The 18,108-nt window shown below is 42.3% G+C and overlaps 1 protein-coding gene across 5 annotated transcripts in view; it reads left to right on the top strand.

Annotated features, from left to right (window-relative positions):
- LOC140350107 (receptor-type tyrosine-protein phosphatase-like N) overlaps positions 1 to 18,108 on the top strand; it is a 32,376-nt gene that overhangs the window by 558 nt on the left and 13,710 nt on the right. For 2 of the 5 annotated variants that reach the window (XM_072436115.1, XM_072436087.1), the window contains exons 2-12: positions 6,950 to 7,000; positions 10,401 to 10,511; positions 10,630 to 10,723; positions 11,036 to 11,168; positions 11,928 to 12,303; positions 13,094 to 13,213; positions 14,721 to 14,755; positions 14,844 to 14,950; positions 15,359 to 15,423; positions 15,499 to 15,557; positions 17,535 to 17,744. In XM_072436115.1, the coding sequence (XP_072292216.1) occupies positions 6,950 to 7,000; positions 10,401 to 10,511; positions 10,630 to 10,723; positions 11,036 to 11,168; positions 11,928 to 12,303; positions 13,094 to 13,213; positions 14,721 to 14,755; positions 14,844 to 14,950; positions 15,359 to 15,423; positions 15,499 to 15,557; positions 17,535 to 17,744 (1,361 nt within the window). Of the gene's footprint in view, positions 1 to 6,949; positions 7,001 to 10,400; positions 10,512 to 10,629; positions 10,728 to 11,035; positions 11,169 to 11,927; positions 12,304 to 13,093; positions 13,214 to 14,720; positions 14,756 to 14,843; positions 14,951 to 15,358; positions 15,424 to 15,498; positions 15,558 to 17,534; positions 17,745 to 18,108 lie in introns of those variants that run through there. The other 3 variants (XM_072436105.1, XM_072436096.1, XM_072436142.1) reach the window with 3 other exon arrangements.

Below are 18,108 nucleotides of genomic sequence, written 5' to 3'. Positions count from 1 at the left end.
ATGTGTGTGTGAACATCTAGAGACGCGTTATCTGTACATGTGTGTGTGGACATCTAGAGACGCTTTACCTGTACATGTGTGTGTGGACATCTAGAGACGCTTTACCTGTACATGTGTGTGAGGACATCTAGAGACGCGTTATCTGTACATGTGTGTGTGGACATCTAGAGACGCTTTACCTGTACATGTGTGTGTGGACATCTAGAGACGCGTTATCTGTACATGTGTGTGTGGACATCTAGAGACGCTTTACCTGTACTTGTGTGTGTGGACATCTAGAGACGCGTTATCTGTACATGTGTGTGTGGACATCTAGAGACGCGTTATCTGTACATGTGTGTGTGGACATCTAGAGACGCTTTACCTGTACTTGTGTGTGTGGACATCTAGAGACGCGTTATCTGTACATGTGTGTGTGGACATCTAGAGACGCATTATCTGTACATGTGTGTGTGGACATCTAGAGACGCGTTATCTGTACATGTGTGTGTGGACATCTAGAGACGCGTTATCTGTACATGTGTGTGTGGACATCTAGAGACACGTTATCTGTACATGTGTGTGTGGACATTTGGACACAGGGGACATAGATGAGCAGAGACAGGGGTGTGGAGGGGCTGCACCATGAGTCAGACACATTTACGTCAGATCAGACGGCTGGGTTCAGATGAAAGCGGAAAGAGGAATGGGAAAAAACGGTAAATAGATAATGAGGACTATACTCTATGTAACCAATGTGAGGACTGTGCAATGTGAGGACTGTGCAATGTGAGGACTGTGCAACGTGAGGACTGTGCAATGTGAGGACTGTGCAACGTGAGGACTGTGCAATGTGAGGACTGTGCAACGTGAGGACGGTGCAACGTGAGGACGGTGCAACGTGAGTACTGTGCAACGTGAGGACTGTGCAACGTGAGGACTGTGCATTGTGAGGACTGTGCAACGTGAGGACGGTGCAACGTGAGGACGGTGCAACGTGAGTACTGTGCAACGTGAGGACTGTGCAACGTGAGGACTGTGCAACGTGAGGACTGTGCAACGTGAGGACTGTGCAACGTGAGGACTGTGCAACGTGAGGACGGTGCAACGTGAGGACGGTGCAACGTGAGGACGGTGCAACGTGAGGACTGTGCAACGTGAGGACTGTGCAACGTGAGGACGGTGCAACGTGAGGACTGTGCAACGTGAGGACTGTGCAACGTGAGGACTGTGCAACGTGAGGACGGTGCATTGTGAGGACTGTGCAACGTGAGGACGGTGCAACGTGAGGACTGTGCAACGTGAGGACTGTGCAACGTGAGGACTGTGCAACGTGAGGACTGTGCAACGTGAGGACGGTGCAACGTGAGGACTGTGCAACGTGAGGACTGTGCAACGTGAGGACTGTGCAACGTGAGGACTGTGCAACGTGAGGACGGTGCAACGTGAGGACTGTGCAATGTGAGGACTGTGCAATGTGAGGTCTGTGCAACGTGAGGACTGTGCAATGTGAGGTCTGTGCAACGTGAGGACTGTGCAACGTGAGGACTGTGCAATGTGAGGACTGTGCAATGTGAGGACTGTGCAATGTGAGGACTGTGCAACGTGAGGACTGTGCAATGTGAGGACTGTGCAATGTGAGGTCTGTGCAACGTGAGGACTGTGCAACGTGAGGACGGTGCAACGTGAGGACTGTGCAATGTGAGGACTGTGCAATGTGAGGTCTGTGCAACGTGAGGACTGTGCAACGTGAGGACGGTGCAACGTGAGGACTGTGCAATGTGAGGACTGTGCAATGTGAGGTCTGTGCAACGTGAGGACTGTGCAACGTGAGGACGGTGCAATGTGAGGACTGTGCAATGTGAGGACTGTGCAACGTGAGGCTTGTTGACTGTGTTTTTGTATAAATTGAATTATTTGGTTTTGTTATGGGCCCTTTTGTGACACCAGCCACTTGAAAATGAGCTACAATCCAGTGTAATTACATTCATGTTGTTTAATGTCGGTCCATTAACAGGCTCTGTCCCAATCAAATAAATAACTAAATAAATAAGACGAGCCAGCACTAAACCAAAACTAACCAGCACTAAACTAGAACTAAACCAGAACTAAACTGTTTGGAGTTTTTTTTTTTTTTTTTTTTATAAAACATATACTGTAAATATGCAGGAAATGCCCAAGTTACTTTCTATCCTCCAGCCCCTGGATCAAGCCCAGCCACATAACCCTCTTTAGTTTGCATGTTCTCCATGTGTCTGTGTCCTTTGGTTTCCTCCTGCTTGGTACTTGGCTCACTTTTGCTTCATAAAGTGCTATTTTATTACTGGTCTGTCTTAAGCCTCCATCAGTGGTTTGTTGTGATGATCCCACAGCAAACAGAAAGTGGTCTGTTAAATATAATCAGACAATATCAGAACCAAGAAGAAAGAGAGAGAAAAGAGAGCAAGAGCGGGGAAAGACTTGAAAAAGAGCAGAGAAGTAAATGAGGCTCAGACAGAATGAACGCTCAGACAAAACCAGCCCTGATATGGGATATGGAGGAATAAAGCCTGGATTTAAATCGGATTAGAACTAGTTAATGGACCTTTCTAGGACTTCACTCCTTAAATCCTTGATTTACACATGAGTGACAAGACCAAGCCTGGGTTCAGTAAACACTGTTCTAGCAGCACTAAACTGAAGTCTTTTTAGTGTTAAAGTTAAATGTATAAGCCTTTGTCAGCTCTGGTTTAGTTAACACAATCATGCACAATATTGCCCTGCTTTTAATCTGTATCTATACATTACATATTTCTTTTCCTCATATTGATCCATCATGATTTTTTTAATTACATTCTTTCTTCTTTAAAATCAAACACAAACACATATCTGAACTCCTCCTAAGCTCCAAACCACACGCTTTTACTGAATTTCTGCCGTTCTGCTACGAGCTGGCTCCTGTCCAGGGTGTGCCCCGCCTAAGGCCCAAAGTCACTGGGATAGGCTCCAGTCACCCGCGACCCCCAAGCGGTAGAGATGAATGAATGAACCCTACCTCAAAACATTATGAACAATTATATTCTAACATATATTTACAACATTTAAAACAGTCGAACATTTTGTGCCTTTGATCTTATTTGTTGTTCCATGCACTCAGGTAATGGCCTGGAGTTAAGTTGCCTGGGTAACAAACCATAGATAGATTCTACATAGGCACATTTGTATTTGGTTGTTAAATGCTTCATTTTGGTCTTAGGCTTAGTTGTGGCAGCTAAGTAAGCTATTTGTTTTATAAATGTATTCTTATTTTTAATCAATAGCACTGTTAAATGTGTAGGTGATAAAGTGTGCCGGGGTTAAAACAGTTCTATAAATGCAGCAGAAGTGCAGTGTTTAGGATGTGGCATGACAGCTACTCGCTTATTGGATTGAAACTTACAGTAGCACAGGCGAGGAAGGCGCTACGAAGGGCCCTTGTTCTTAAAGCGACTTCCCTAAAAGCACTGGCCTGAATTTTGTCAGGTGGTACGTTTTTTAAGTGTTTTCAGGATGGAACCTTCTGTTTTTACTTTTCAACCTCCACCAACAGCCTGACATCTCAAACCCACACAGCACTAGTAAAATGATAAATCATATTTTATGGCAAATTAATAAAAAATATAGACCTAATAGAGATCTGGAGGGAAATGTGCTGGATAATACACACATTTTCCAATCCACATCGAATCAGACTGGGTTTTATTGCCAGTGAACAGAATTCACAAACTAGGAACGCATTTTGGTGCAATATACAACAATGAATAATAATAGTAGCAAAATATATCAAAAGGGCATGCATAACATTTAGAATTTACAAATAAAATTAGATAAAATAGAATAGAATAGACTTTTTTTTTATTTTACATAGATCAAAAGTCACTGATTTTGATATTGAAGTGATCATGCCCCGGTTTACCTTACTGTAGATTTGTAAAAGAAAAAATAACACTAAACACTACATTATTGCTGTTTCTTCTGCTTAAACGAAACAAAGGCATAAAAAACTAAATGATCTGCAGGACAAGCTAAAACTGTTAGATGTGGTGTACAATTTGCAAATCACCTAATATCTTGACTCACTAGGGAATTTAGTACATTGGGCAAAGCCAAAGTAGATGTAAGTACTTGTGTATTCTCTGTACAGGCGAGTGTAGGGCTCTGAGGAAAAGCCTATTCTAAACATTCTGTGACTGGTGTAAGCTCCATATAGGATTTTATATTGTATAAGTTGTACGCTTTTAGAGTAGATGTTTTGAAAGATTTGAGCACATGATCTGACACTGAGAGCAATATTTAGATCTTCCTCCCCTTTGGTCAGAGGGAAAGGTTTAGTGCACTATTGTTTTGTACATTTTCTCGAGACGTTTTTTTGTTGTGTGAATACTAATTGATAACAAATTGATGGTTGTCTTAAATGTGAAAGGTAACTATTATTTAAGTTGGTGGTACTGAAGGAAATGTTTATTCTTGTTGCCATGGTCCTGGACCAAATATGAGAATGGGACATGATTAAAAGTATGATTTATAATTCGATACATTGCCAACCTCCAACCTTTAAAGTTTGTCTGAGGAGTAGATAAATCATATTTACTTTTGGTGCAATGGGAACCTTGAAAGGGTTACTTTACTACATCAGGGCTAAACCGAATTTAACCTGGGACTCAAACCAATGGGACCAATAGATAAACCATGTGTACTCTATTGATTTAGTAAACATATTTATTGCCTCCAGCTGTGAGTCAGAAGGAGTATATTTGTTTCTTGTGAACATAATCTTTAGACACTTTTTTTTTTTAGAACAAAAGCTGGACAAACTAAATAAAGAGAGGGCTAACCAGAATTATGTTCTGTCACATACAGACTGACCACAAAGAGGACTGACACAGGACGACCACACATTGATACATAATTAGACCAGGACTGTATCCAACTACTGTAAATCAAGACTCGAGCAGGACTCAACCCAAACCCTAAATATTGGAATTAATTTGGGTTGGTGGAAAAAATAGGTAAAATCCTCCAGCTAAGGTAGTCCTGACCAAGTCTAGGACAAGGATCTGGAGCTGGATCCCTGGGTGCTGCACAGCAGTGACCACTGCTCCTCAGGAGAGGCCCCAGCGGCATTGAGGGATGGGTCAAATGCAAAGGACACATGTCTCTATGGGGACAAGAAAGTGTACCTTAACCTCAACCTTAAAGAATGAATTATTCATCAGGACTAAATCAAGACTAAACCAGATCTAAGCCATAATTACACCCAGGGTAATCTATCCATCTGCTTCATACATAATTTATGTTTTAAACCTCATGATTGTATTCAAAATGCCACGCTTTCCATGTGTTGCTGTTATCAGTGAAAAAATGTCGTCTCTTTTGGTTTAATTGTTCAGGTTTTTGTTTGTGGTAATGTCAGAGAAAGGCCAGGGTGTTCTGGACTAATGCAACAGCAGAATGTATAAATGGCATTTCATAAAACTTTTAATCAAGTAGTAAACCAGGCCTGAAACAGAACTAAACCAGGACCAAATACGTCATAAGGGGCTGGTACAGCTGGCAGCCCGGTGTAAACGCTCTCTCTTCTTTCTCACACTTATTGTGCTTTATCTCCTATATTTTGTAAATATAGTAAGTATTTTTTTTCTACTTTACTGTACGATAGGGACACGCGCTGGAATAGTTTTTTAATTCAACTGTTTTTGACTTTTTTCGGCTGGATTTGAGCGTTTTTCGTTGCGTTCGTTGTGTTGTTGTGACGTGAGCTAGCTCCGAGCGAGCCCACCAGCCCCCCCCCCGCGCCCTCCGGCCGCGCTAAAGTACGGCGTGTCGTCGGTACACGTTTATATACACGTTTATATGAAAGAGGAACTTCACGAACGATCGGGACACGCACTGGAATCGCTTTAAATTAACTTGTTTTGACTTTATTCGGCTGGATTGAGTGTTTTCGTCGTGTCGTGGCGATGTGTCTTGGCTCCGGCCCCGCCCCCCCCGGCTCCGGCCCCGCCCCCCCCGGCCGGCGCCGTGCCGCGTTTCCACAAAGGAGGAACTCATGAAACTGCGGAGAACAGTCGTCTTACCCGGAGATCGTCACGTTATCCCGTCGCAATACTGACCTAACCTAATACTGATGTGCAATTCTGTCGTATGTGCAATTACTGTGAAATTCATGTGCAATCTATGTGCTGTTGTGACACATATTCATGTGCAATTACTGTCGTGATCACATGCAATGGTATTTATTTATTTGTCTATGGGAGTTTTTATTTATTTATAGGAGATCTTCTACTGAAAGTGTTTTTCAGACTTCCTATAAGTGATCTGTTCTTCTGTATCTACCTCTGTATCTACCTGCGTTGCACCAATGAAATTTCCCCATGTGGGACAATAAAGGAATATCTTATCTTATATGAACCAAGACCAAATCTGGGCTAAAACAAGATTAAACCGGACTACACATATGCACATGTCCAAAGCAGGATTTAATAAGGGACTAAAATGGAACTAAACCAGGGCTAGTATAAGATTAAACTAGGACTGAACCAGGGCTAACTCGAGATTAAACTAGGGCTACACATTTGTCCGTGTCTAAACCAAGACTAGGACAAAACCAGGACTAAGTATGAGGCTCTAAACTGATCTAAACCAGGACTTAACTGAACAAGAGCAACGCCAAATCCAAACCAAGAAGGACAAAACCAGGGTGGATTCAACATCAAACTAGGACTAAACCAGGACTAAACCAGGACTAAACCAGGACGAAACCAGGACTAAACTAGGACTAAACCAGGACTAAACCAGGACTAAACTAGGACTAAACCAGGACTAAACTAGGACTAAACCAGGACTAAACCAGGACTAAACTAGGACTAAACCAGGACTAAACTAGGACTAAACCAGGACTAAACTAGGACTAAACCAGGACAGTCTCATGTGATTTCCTTGTGTTTTTCAGGATGCTTGTTTGAGAGGAAATTGTGTGTCCGAGAGCAAATCTGTAGTGACGGTAAGTGTCATCTTGTATCTAACTGTTCTGTTTGTGTTCGTGTGGTCTCTGGTCAACGTGGAGTTCAGTGAATGTTTAATCAATGAGAAGAAAAGGATAAAAGGAGGAGACCGTGATGTTCTCTACTAAAGAAAGAAATATGCTGGAAGAATTGTGAAAATTAGTCAAAAACAAGTCATGTCAAACAATACATACACTCACAACATGGACTGAACCGGCACTTAAGTAGAACTAAAATATGCTAAACATGGCTTAATAAAAGTCTCCTAACCCAGACTAACCCACAACCCGGTCAAAATCAGGACTGAACTGAGTCTAAACTTGGACTAAAATGAGTAGGCTAGAGTTAAATTCAGACTTGACCAAAACAAAAGTAACTAGACAAACTCACTGAATGAATTTAATCTTTGCTAAATTAATTCAGTGGCAGTAGTAGTAGAAGGAATAGTAGAAAGAAACATGCAAATATTCAGTCAGTAATATCTTGCTACTTTTCCCGTTAATTTAATATAAGATCTACAGGCAGTGCAGTGGTTTCTGCCTTTTCACAGAGAAAAACAAAATGATGGAGGAAAAGAAGAGGGATGGAGAGATGGAGGGAGGAAAGGTAAACAACATAGAGCCTTCGTATCAGAGCCCAGCGAGTGTACGAATCCACCAATGGGAGCGTGGCTGAGTGGTTTGTTGCCATAGGAACGCTGACATCACTCTGGCGTTTCCCTCTAGTTTGTTTGAGAGGGTGAGTCATCACTGCTGCCCAGGGTCCACGCGCACAAGCCATCAAACTCATAAGAGAGGAGGAGGGATCCTGATATACAGGACACACTGGATATATCTCAGGTTATACTTGTCCTGGTTTGAGCCCACTTTAGTTTTGTTTGTAGACTTGGTTTCCTGTTCCAACCGGTTAAGGCACAATCTTCATGTGTGGTGTGTGTATGTGCAGAGGAGGGATACAAACAAGTCAATGTGATAAAAACACAACAGAAAAGATACTGATACAACTAATTAAGGACTTGGATAAACTACCTGATATCAACCGATATCAGTGGCTGTCTGTTAATATTTCTTTAGCAAATAATCTAAGTCAAAAGTGGTGACATTGTGTATATAATGTTGTTATATATTATCTATTCTCAAAGTAACTATTGAACAGCACTATTAGATAGGGATGTTTGGACCAGCAGTCGTCCTGGAACTAGAATTGCTCTCTAGTACAATTTCCTTGTTTCATGATAATATAGTATCTTGTATCTTCTATCACAGACCTGGGCAAACTACGGCCCGCGGGCAACATACGGCCCATTTGTCTTTATAATCCGGCCCGCCAAACATGCCAAGTAATATTTAAAAAAAAGAGGAAAAAAAAGAATAATTCCGCCCTTCCAGACCAGGGGTCTCATTTATAAAACGTAACGTGGAATTCTTACTAAAAATGTTTTTTATTTATTTTTTTATTTCACAGGGACAATGCAATCATACATAGTTACAAACAAAGCTTGCAGCCGATGTGACGCACACAAAGATTATAGCCAGGGCTAATTTTCAACTTGTCCCTGGTTGGGCTTTTCTAAATCCCCCCACAAATATAAAAGGCATTAAAACACATTTTCATTCAAATAAATCAGTGATAAATATACACATCTACACAACTCATTCTTCTTCACTCATACACGTCACTCATGACGTCACTCATGCACGTCACTCATACACATTCATAACACTTACAGATGGGTACAGTTTTGATTTTCTTTCAGCCAGCCCTTCAGTCTGGAGGTGAACATATTGCTTCCATGATGCACTTTATTTCAGGGGGCAAGGAGTTTACCGCTCTTAAAAGAGAAGGATGATTGTCCAAATGACGTCCTGCACTGTGGGATTTGACAGTTTTGGTTTGAGGAGCGGAGGAAACTCATTTCCTCCGCCGTGTGGCTGGGCGCTCCCTTAGAGATAAGGTGAGGAGCTCGGCCACACGGGGGGAGCTCGGAGTAGAGCCGCTGCTCCTCCACGTCGAGAGGAGCCAGCTGAGGTGGCTCGGGCATCTGTTCCGGATGCCTCCTGGGCGCCTCCCTCGGGAGGTGTTTCAGGCATGTCCCACCGGGAAGAGGCCCCGGGGAAGACCCAGGACACGCTGGAGAGACTATGTCTCTCGGCTGGCCTGGGAACGCCTCGGGATCCCCCCGGAGGAGTTAGAGGAAGTGTCTGGGGAGAGGGAAGTCTGGGAGTCCCTGCTCAGACTGCTGCCCCTGCGACCCGGCCTCGGATAAAGCGGCAGAAAATGGATGGATGGGTTTGAGGAGCCTCTTGTAATTCTGCTGCTGTTTAGTCTCTGTATAAATGTACTGATCGGTTCAGGGGCCAAATTATTGATACATTTGAAACATCATTTAAGAAAACACAGGTTACTGAAGCTTTCAAAACTTAATAAATTATAATTCTTGAGAATGTGGCAGTGATTAAATCGGACAGGTATTTCTATCCATAAGTTTCATAGCTTGGTGAACCAATTTTCTTTGTAGCTGAGGGAGCTGCCTGGGCCCATGATGTCATGCAGTATGAGATGTGAGAGAATATCATAGCGTGCATGTACAGCAGGGCTACTTGTTTGGGATGTAGTGTCTGACGAAGTCCTGCGAATGTCCGCACTGACGAAGCAGAAATGGCCTTAAACTCACTTAAGCTTGATCTCTGAACTCGATCTCTTGTGCCTCATCTCTTAAAGCTCTGATGCACAAAGTTCTGCATTTTTTGGACCGAACCGCTCATTTTAGGTCAAGTTGTCTTTTTGTAAATCCCAAACTTAACTTGGAAAGTCACACATGCTTCATAAATGAGACCCCTGGGCATTTGTGGCCCCAGGGGCAAGATGTGACCCTCGGCATGTTTTAATACGGCCCCTAGAAAGATTATTAGTTTCTATTTTTTAACTGTCCGTAACATCTGTCTGCACTTGTATCCTTAATAAAGATGACATGAAATTAATTAAATAATAAATTCAATCGCCTATATTTGACAGAAAAGTGATATTTTATTTGATATTTGATATATACATATATATATATATTTTTTTTTTCACACCAATGATGGCGGGCCGGCCCTCCGCTACTTGCCTGGATTTGAATATGGCCCTCGGAGGAAAATAATTGCCCACCCCTGTTCTATCATGTAGTTTTCTGCTAAAATCATCCCTGGAGTTGTGTTGTTTCATTCACACATGTTTACGTAAATATGCAGTGTTAGTCTGTCTCCCTCTGCAGAGCGAATGATGTCATCAGGTGGGAATCCAGAAGCGCTCCTCTGTCATTTTAAAGTTCACTCATATCCACTCAAAACAAAAATCACTATAAAACAGCTCATTCTCATTTTCCCATTCTCTGTCACCTCTCTCTCTTTCCTACAGATGGTTTGTTTGGTCAGTGCCAAAGTCCAGACCAGATCCAGGTCCAGTACCAGGTCTCAGTCCGGGTCCTGCACCGATTGCAGCAGGTCCTCAAGGAAATCTTGGAACAAGGTTCAATTATTTAAGTTTTTTTGTTAACGTTTGTTAACTGTCACTGAAGATAGCTGATCTATTTGGCAGAACATTTGACGCTTGTTTTGTGGAAACATCATTTGTCTGTGTGATCCAGGTCTTACGTGGAGTGATGACATGACCCAGGCCATCATCAGTCAAGAGCTGAGCAAAGTGCCCACAGTGGGACCTACAAAGGACCAGAGAAGGCTGTGAGTTCCCCGCCGTGTCATCAGTACATTTGTCTGGCTTGTGACAAAAAGATAAATTGATGTGTGAATATAATTTTATTTCTCTCTGTCTTTTGTGTATTTTCTGAACGAAAACTTCCTCATGTATTATAGTTGAAATTGTATTATTCTGTTTTAATCTTTACAGTACTTTTATGTAACCTTTTTGTATGTTTCTTAACGATTCTGTGCGGCACACTGATTATCATAATGTTATTGGTATTGTTAGGTTTATAACAAACTATGAGGTGCCTGTGATACCCAGTCTTCATCATCAGTGCCCTCTCCCCCCAGACCTGGGCCTGAACCTCAGCCCCCTGCCTCTCCAGATGAGCAGTTGATCCAACAGTTTGTGGATTACATGATTTTAGATCCGTCGCAGTCGTCTGTGCGTAGCCCCCTGGTGGACCCCTACTCCTACAAACAGGTATTTTACCAGGATAGAAAACTGTCTGTCATTTAGACAGATAGCTAGAAAGATACTTTATTAATCCTGAAGAAAATTCAAGCAAGAGCATGTCATCCCTGCCGACCATTCTGTGTGGTCTGTAGAGATATCCAAGGCTCCTCTGTAATGGAGGGTTCAATCAAGAGAGCAGATTTCCCAGAGGAGACTTTCAGTAAAGTGTCAGTCTAATGTGTTAACTGCTTCCTGCACAGGAGGGAAATTATAATATTAAATTGAGATAAGTATGATGAATCAACGAAATGTTTCTTTGGATGGTGTTATTTCAGGCCTGCTTTAATTTTGCTCTGGTTCAGTTTGGTCCCTCGCTTAGTTCAGATTTAGTCCAGGCTTAGCTCGAGATCAGTCCTGGATTTCATCGAGGTTTAATTCTGGCTCAGCCCTTGGATTGGTGCGCTCCTGGTTAAGTCCTAGTTTGAACTGCGGGCCATAACTGAACTGTCACTATTTTGGTCACATCTTAAGACACACCTCTTTAGGCAAGCATTTGACATATTTTCAATGTATGTCATTTTAAAAAATGGTTTATTGTATGATTGTTTTATTGCCTCAGTGAAGCACTTTGTGCACCCTTTGACCCTTAGTGCAATACAAATATATTTTGATTAATTGGTTGATTTATTAGTTCAGATTTTTCCCGGTTTAGTTCTGTTTTCTTTTTATCTTTTTATCTTCTCATCTGGCCTCTTTTGTTAGTTGCAGCAGCAGCAGCAGCAGCAGCAGCAGCAGTTTGGATACCAGGATGAGGAGGAACGCTCCCTGAACTCTCTGGACCAAAACCCGGTCTTCCCTCGGTCTAATTCTCGGTCTGGGTCTTTGGTCCAGGACCAGCAGCTGCTCCAGGACCTGGTTTCTTATTATCTGGGCTCCCCGTCCTCTTCCTTGTCAAGCCACACGGGAGCACTGTCCTCTGCCTCTCTTCCCACACAGCCTCTGTCTCACCACACGGGGGCGCTCTCCTCTGGACCCTCCTTTTTCCCTGATATGGACTTTCCACTGGATTACGGACAGGACTTTGTGTCTCAGCTCGGCTCCGAACAGCAGCAGCAGAATAAGAAACCCCAGAAACAGTTTAAAACTTTAGGAGCAATCGACGGTGAGAGAAAAATACTACTACTATTACTACTGTTACTACTACTATTACTACAACTATTTGTACATTTACTTTAATACAGTTTAGGAGGTCTAGTGTAGTCGGTCTTTCGGTAGCACCAACTAATCAAATTGATTGACTTTGACACAGACTTCCACACATATGAGCTGGGAAATTGCTCAGATGCATTTTATGATTTAGTCATGTTTATTTATAAAGCGCTTGCCCCAAAGTGCTGTACAAAGGCAATACAAAATTCCATAAAACATACAAGGCATGCAAAAACAAGCTAAAATAACAGCAATATTCAGAGATTAGGATGTTCTAATGCTCAGAGGAAGACTATTCCAGAGTCTGGGACTGTTGCTACAAAAATATTTCCTTGTATTGAAAATATTTTAAAAGCATAATATAAATACTTTTTTTACAATTCGTAATTGCAGACTAAATTACTAAATTAAGTCCTGGTTTAGTCCTGCTTCAGTCAGTCAAGTGATACGCAGTTACACTTTATTTCCATCCTAATGAATAATATTAATATTTATGCATTTGTCTTATACATTGCTTTACCAGATGCTCAACGTCACTTTACAATTTTGTGATTTATTCACACACCACACTTGGTGGCGGTAAGATTCTGTGGCCACAATTGCCCTGTGATAGACTGGCAAAAGTGAGGCTGCCAATCTGTGCCGTTGGCCCCTCCAATGTATTTTAGATGATTTAGTCCAGAGCCTGGAGTGTTTTATTATGATCATGATTATATATTTCTTCCTGTGTTTTGCTTTTGCAGATGGTTCAGTGCAGAGCTTGGCCTCCCTGTTGGACCACATTTCTGAGGCAGACAGAGAGGACCTGCCCTCTTCACTCAAAAAGCTCAGCATGGATTCCTCCTACCACAGCTTCCTCAATGGTACGGCGTCTACAGGTTTTGCAGATTAGGGTATACTTACTTGTCCCCATAGAAAATGTGTCTTCTGCATTCAACCCATCCTTCAATACCTTCATAACCAGTACAGTACAATGCTCAGGGACTCATCTCCAGATTTTGAGCTAGGTTTGGTCAGGACCTTAGCTGAAGGATTTCATCTATTGTGCAAGTGTTTGTCTGATGGGAAAAACCAGAGAGCCCAGATGAACCCAACCCAGACACAGGGAGAAGCAAGAGAGCTTTGTGATCTGTTTGGGCATCCTTTTTATGTCAGTCTGTTCCAGGGCTGCCATGGCACAGGAGTATCTGAGGGGGAAATGAAGAATGCAACAAATTATGAAGTGACCGCCGCTTGAACTCTATTTGTAATACTAGGAATTGGACCTGTCTGATTTTCCTTCCACATCAATTAATCAATCAAAGTGTATTTGTAGAGGACAGTTCATACAAAAGTAACCCAAAGTGCTTTAAAATAGTAAAAACATATTAAAATCACAATACAATATAAATCACAAGACAAAAATAAAAGCATAAATAATTGCATTAAGATGTAAGTAAAATGAATAAGTTGTAGATAAAATGCTAAATAGAAGCAATTTTAGCCTAGATTTACACACTGCGAGTGTAGAAGCCTGTCTCACAACCTCAAGGAGGCCAGATTTTAGCTCCATAAAACTGAAACGCAGATTCCCCATGTTTAGTCCTGACTCTGGGCACCAGCAGGAGGCCGGTCCATGTTTAGTCCTGACTCTGGGCACCTGCAGGAGGCCGGTCCCTGAGGTCCTCAGAGTCTGAGATGGTTCATATGGCACTAACATGTGCGAGATTTACTTTGTGCGAGGGCCATGGAGAGACACAAGCAGAGCTGCTTTAAAGCCACAGGGAGCCAGTGCAGAGACCTGAGAACAGGACTAATGTGATGGTACTTCCTGGTTTTATTCAGGACCCGAGCAGCAGCGTTCTGGATGTACTGCAGCTCTTTCAAGGCTTGTTTGGAGAGGCCAGTGAGCAGGCTGTTACAGTAGTCAAATGCGTGGATTAGTCTCTCCAAGTCTGGTTTAGACACTATATTTTTTATTTTGGCAAAGGAATATGACAGTTAATCAAGCAGTATTTGCAATAGACTCTCCCAACAAAGAGTAGCAGACAACCAGTAGAAACCTCAAGTAGCAGAATACAGGATTTAAATGAAGTTCAGACACCATGGAAGCCTCACATGAAACTCTCACATGTGTAAAACTGTGTGTTCAGACCTGGAGGTGTTTCCATTTATTTCACTGTCAGATCAATGTGTCAGAAAAACAAGAGACTGTCACCGCTTCTGTCGATGTGTAAGAGAGTGCCGCAGGTGTTTGATGAGAATGTTTAACAGTATTATAATCTATATTAAACACAGTTGAATTAGACATGAATTGTTCTTCTGTAGCTACATAATTGTTATTTCAGTATGTATGAACCTTTGATTTAGTTTAATTTTCTTTTTTCTCAGATAAATATGGAAACATTGCAGGTCCAGGAAAGAAGGTAGTAGCTCCAGCTAAAATAAATTACTTCAATCTGAATTTTTTTGTCTTGTTTTTAATTGTCTTATTTATTTATTTTCTACCTTCAGTTTACAGAAGGCTCTATGTCGTACAAGTCTGGCATTTCTTCTTCCAAATCTGCAAAACCATCTGAGACCCTAGAATCAAATCAGGACAAAGACAGCAGCAAGAAAAAGTACAGACTTCAATCCTAATGTTGATTTGTATTTAATTGTTTTTGTTTCTTTTTTTGGTGGGGAGAATGTGTGTTAGTGAACATTGATAATACACATGCTGTAAACACAACACGCTGGATTATAGCCATGGGCTCATATACATCCGTTGTACCACATTCACTCTCACCACACTCTCCTTTATACACCAGCGTACCCGGCATATATTAGATATTAGGCTAATAACAATAGCTGCCAGCTCCTTTATAAACTGATCTTCCTATTTTGTATTTTTGTTTTACATTTTGAAAGAAATAATCCTCTCGTTTTCGTGGGGAGAATGAAAATGGCCCCGCCATATGCAGATGCTAATAAACAAAATGCAGAAATAATAATTATGTTGTGATTGTAACATATGTGTGTCACTTCAGTGCATTGGAGCCTGCGCTGAAATTCACACCTAATTCTCAAAACATGCCAACTGCGGATAAAGCTGGTGAGAACATTATTAAAATTGTATTCATGTGTTATTATGTTGTAATTATGTTTATAATATGCATGTATGTTTCAGTGGTGCAGAAGACTTTTGCAGAGTCGGACACACGACTCAAAGTGCCGAACGATGGAGAGGTGAGAACATATAAAGTACTACTACTATTATTAGAGAGTTTTAAAAGAGCCATTTTATAACAAAATCTTATTATACACACAAGCTCAAGCCCTGGTCCTCTACCAGAGGCCTGGGAGCTTGAGGGTTCTGCGCAGTATCTTTGCTGTTCCTGCACTGAACTTTTCTGGACTGAGATGTTTTCCCTGGGATCTGCTCAAGTCATTCCTCCAGTTTGGGGGTCACTGCCCCAAGTGCTCTGATCACTACGGGCCCCACCGATACCTTCACGCTCCAAGCCTTCTCCAGCTCCTCTCTGAGGCCTTGGTATTTTTCTTTTTCCGGATGTTACCATCCCATGGCACTGCAATGTCCACCACCACGGCTTTCCTCTGACCCTTGTCGACCACCACTATATCCGGTTGATTCGCCATTACCATTCGGTCTGTGTGTATCTGGAAGTCGTTCTCCACCACCTTTGGATGTGTTTCCCACTTTGTCCTTAGGGTCTCCAGCCCGTCCTCTGCACAGATGTTTCTGTACACTATGCCAGCACCTGGTAATGGCGCTCCATGTATGCTGTCCCTGCCAGCATCTTGCACTCTGCAGTTATGTGTCTCAGGGCCCCCTTTGCACAGCCTACACCTTGGGTCTTGTCGGGTGTGGTAGATCTGGGCCTCTATTGATCTGTTCCTGTGCTGCCATGATCAGGGCCATATGCCTTTCCAGTACTGTTCAGTTTCCAGCCTTGGTGGGTCTGCTCTGCTGTTATTACCCTGCCATTGAGCGTACACTTTCGTCGGTTAAGACGAGAACAACCTGTTTATTCTCCTGGCTTTATTCTCTCTCGTGTACCTCTTTAGCCGGCTGGCCAAGGCTTGGAGTCTCTGTTTCGAATGTTTCAGGTATGGGCATGATGGTCTTGATTTTAGCCTCCAACTTCCTTTTCCATGGTGGGTATTTCATCTCATGGTTGCTCTTACGATAGCCGAGTGTCTCAAGGATCACTGCTGCTGAGTTGTATACCAGCTCATTGCTTTCAGTGACGGTTGTCATAGGAATAGCTGTTAATTCGGCATTCACATCCTCTAGAAGACTTTCTGAGAGTACTTCACTGAGCCGCAGTAATGGGCTTCGGGGTTGCCTGTTGTTCATTCACGCCATGATCTTATCCTTTAGGTCAATCGCTGCCGTGTTCAGTGTTGTTGGGGCTTTCAATTGGGGCTTCCAGAGTTACCGCTAACTCCCCCCTGACCTGCCGCGCTGGCTCGCCCTTGCTATTGCCATAGCATTTGTGTTGTATCTCATCAATCTCTTGTTGTGATAGCAGATGTCATTTATATATATATATATATATATATATATATATATATATATATATATATATATATATATATATATATATATATATATATATATATATATATATATATATAATGTATGGATTGGGGGGTGTAAACTAAAACATATTTCACATTTGACTCCTCCTTAACGATGTTCCTCTTGTTCCCATGACAACAGTGGTATCTTGATATCATTATCTTGAATATTTCTTTGACCCTAATTGACTTTGACTACAGTCCGGGAGCACAGAGCTGGTCTCCATGGCAGCTGCACTAACAAAGTGCTGTCTGCAACATGTTTTATTAAAAATATTATTAAATAATATTATTAAAAATATTCTTGTAATTGGAAAATGTACATATGATGTAATTTACATTTTAAAAATTGTACATCTTAACATAACTTTATATGATATAAATAGTCTTGTTTTTGTCTTTCAACCCTAACCCATGCCCATTGTCAAGTGTAAGATAATAGTTTAGTTTTTTATTTTAACTACGGTAACTAAAGTTATAGTCGAGATTACCAGTCATTGACCTAATTTGTAGGTATTAGCTGAAAATCTGCCTTTTTAAAGTATTAAATAATCCTTGATCATTACCAGTAATACGGTTTGTGAAAGTAGACATTGTTTGATGTGGCCTTGTTTCCCCCAGGTGCATGTTGGGAAAATGTTACCGTTGGCAACCCCGATGCAGCCACGCTCACGCTGGGCCTTTGCCACGCTGGTCCTTATGGCATGTGTCGGCAGTGTACTGGTGGCAGCCATGACGATAGCTTGTCTCCGCCACCATGCCCATCGCCTGGCAGCCAAAAAATTGGGCTTAGGGCCAGAGGCTGGGACTTTCACCCACCAGGAGTACCAGGTAAGAAAGAGACAGAGGAGCAGAGACAGAAGTGCAGAGACAGAGGAGCAGAGACAGAAGTGCAGAGACAGAGGAGCAGAGACAGAGGAGCAGAGACAGAGGAGCAGAGACAGAGGAGCAGAGACAGAGGAGCAGAGACAGAAGAGCAGAGACAGAGGTGCAGAGACAGAGGTGCAGAGACAGAGGAGCAGAGACAGAAAAGCAGAGACAGAGAAGCAGAGACAGAGGAGCAAAGACAGAGGAGCAGAGACAGAGGAGCAAAGACAGAAGTGCAGAGACAGAGGAGCAGAGACAGAAGTGCAGAGACAGAGGAGCAGAGTCCCTTTAGTTTCTCTCTAATGTCCACCGGCTGTGTGTGAACCTC

This window comes from Eucyclogobius newberryi, unplaced genomic scaffold (genome assembly GCF_026437365.1).
Source record: "Eucyclogobius newberryi isolate DKJ021-1_F unplaced genomic scaffold, fEucNew1.0.hap1 SCAF_1, whole genome shotgun sequence".
Lineage (NCBI taxonomy): Eukaryota > Metazoa > Chordata > Actinopteri > Gobiiformes > Gobiidae > Eucyclogobius > Eucyclogobius newberryi.
This window is presented reverse-complemented; position numbering and strand designations above follow the sequence as displayed.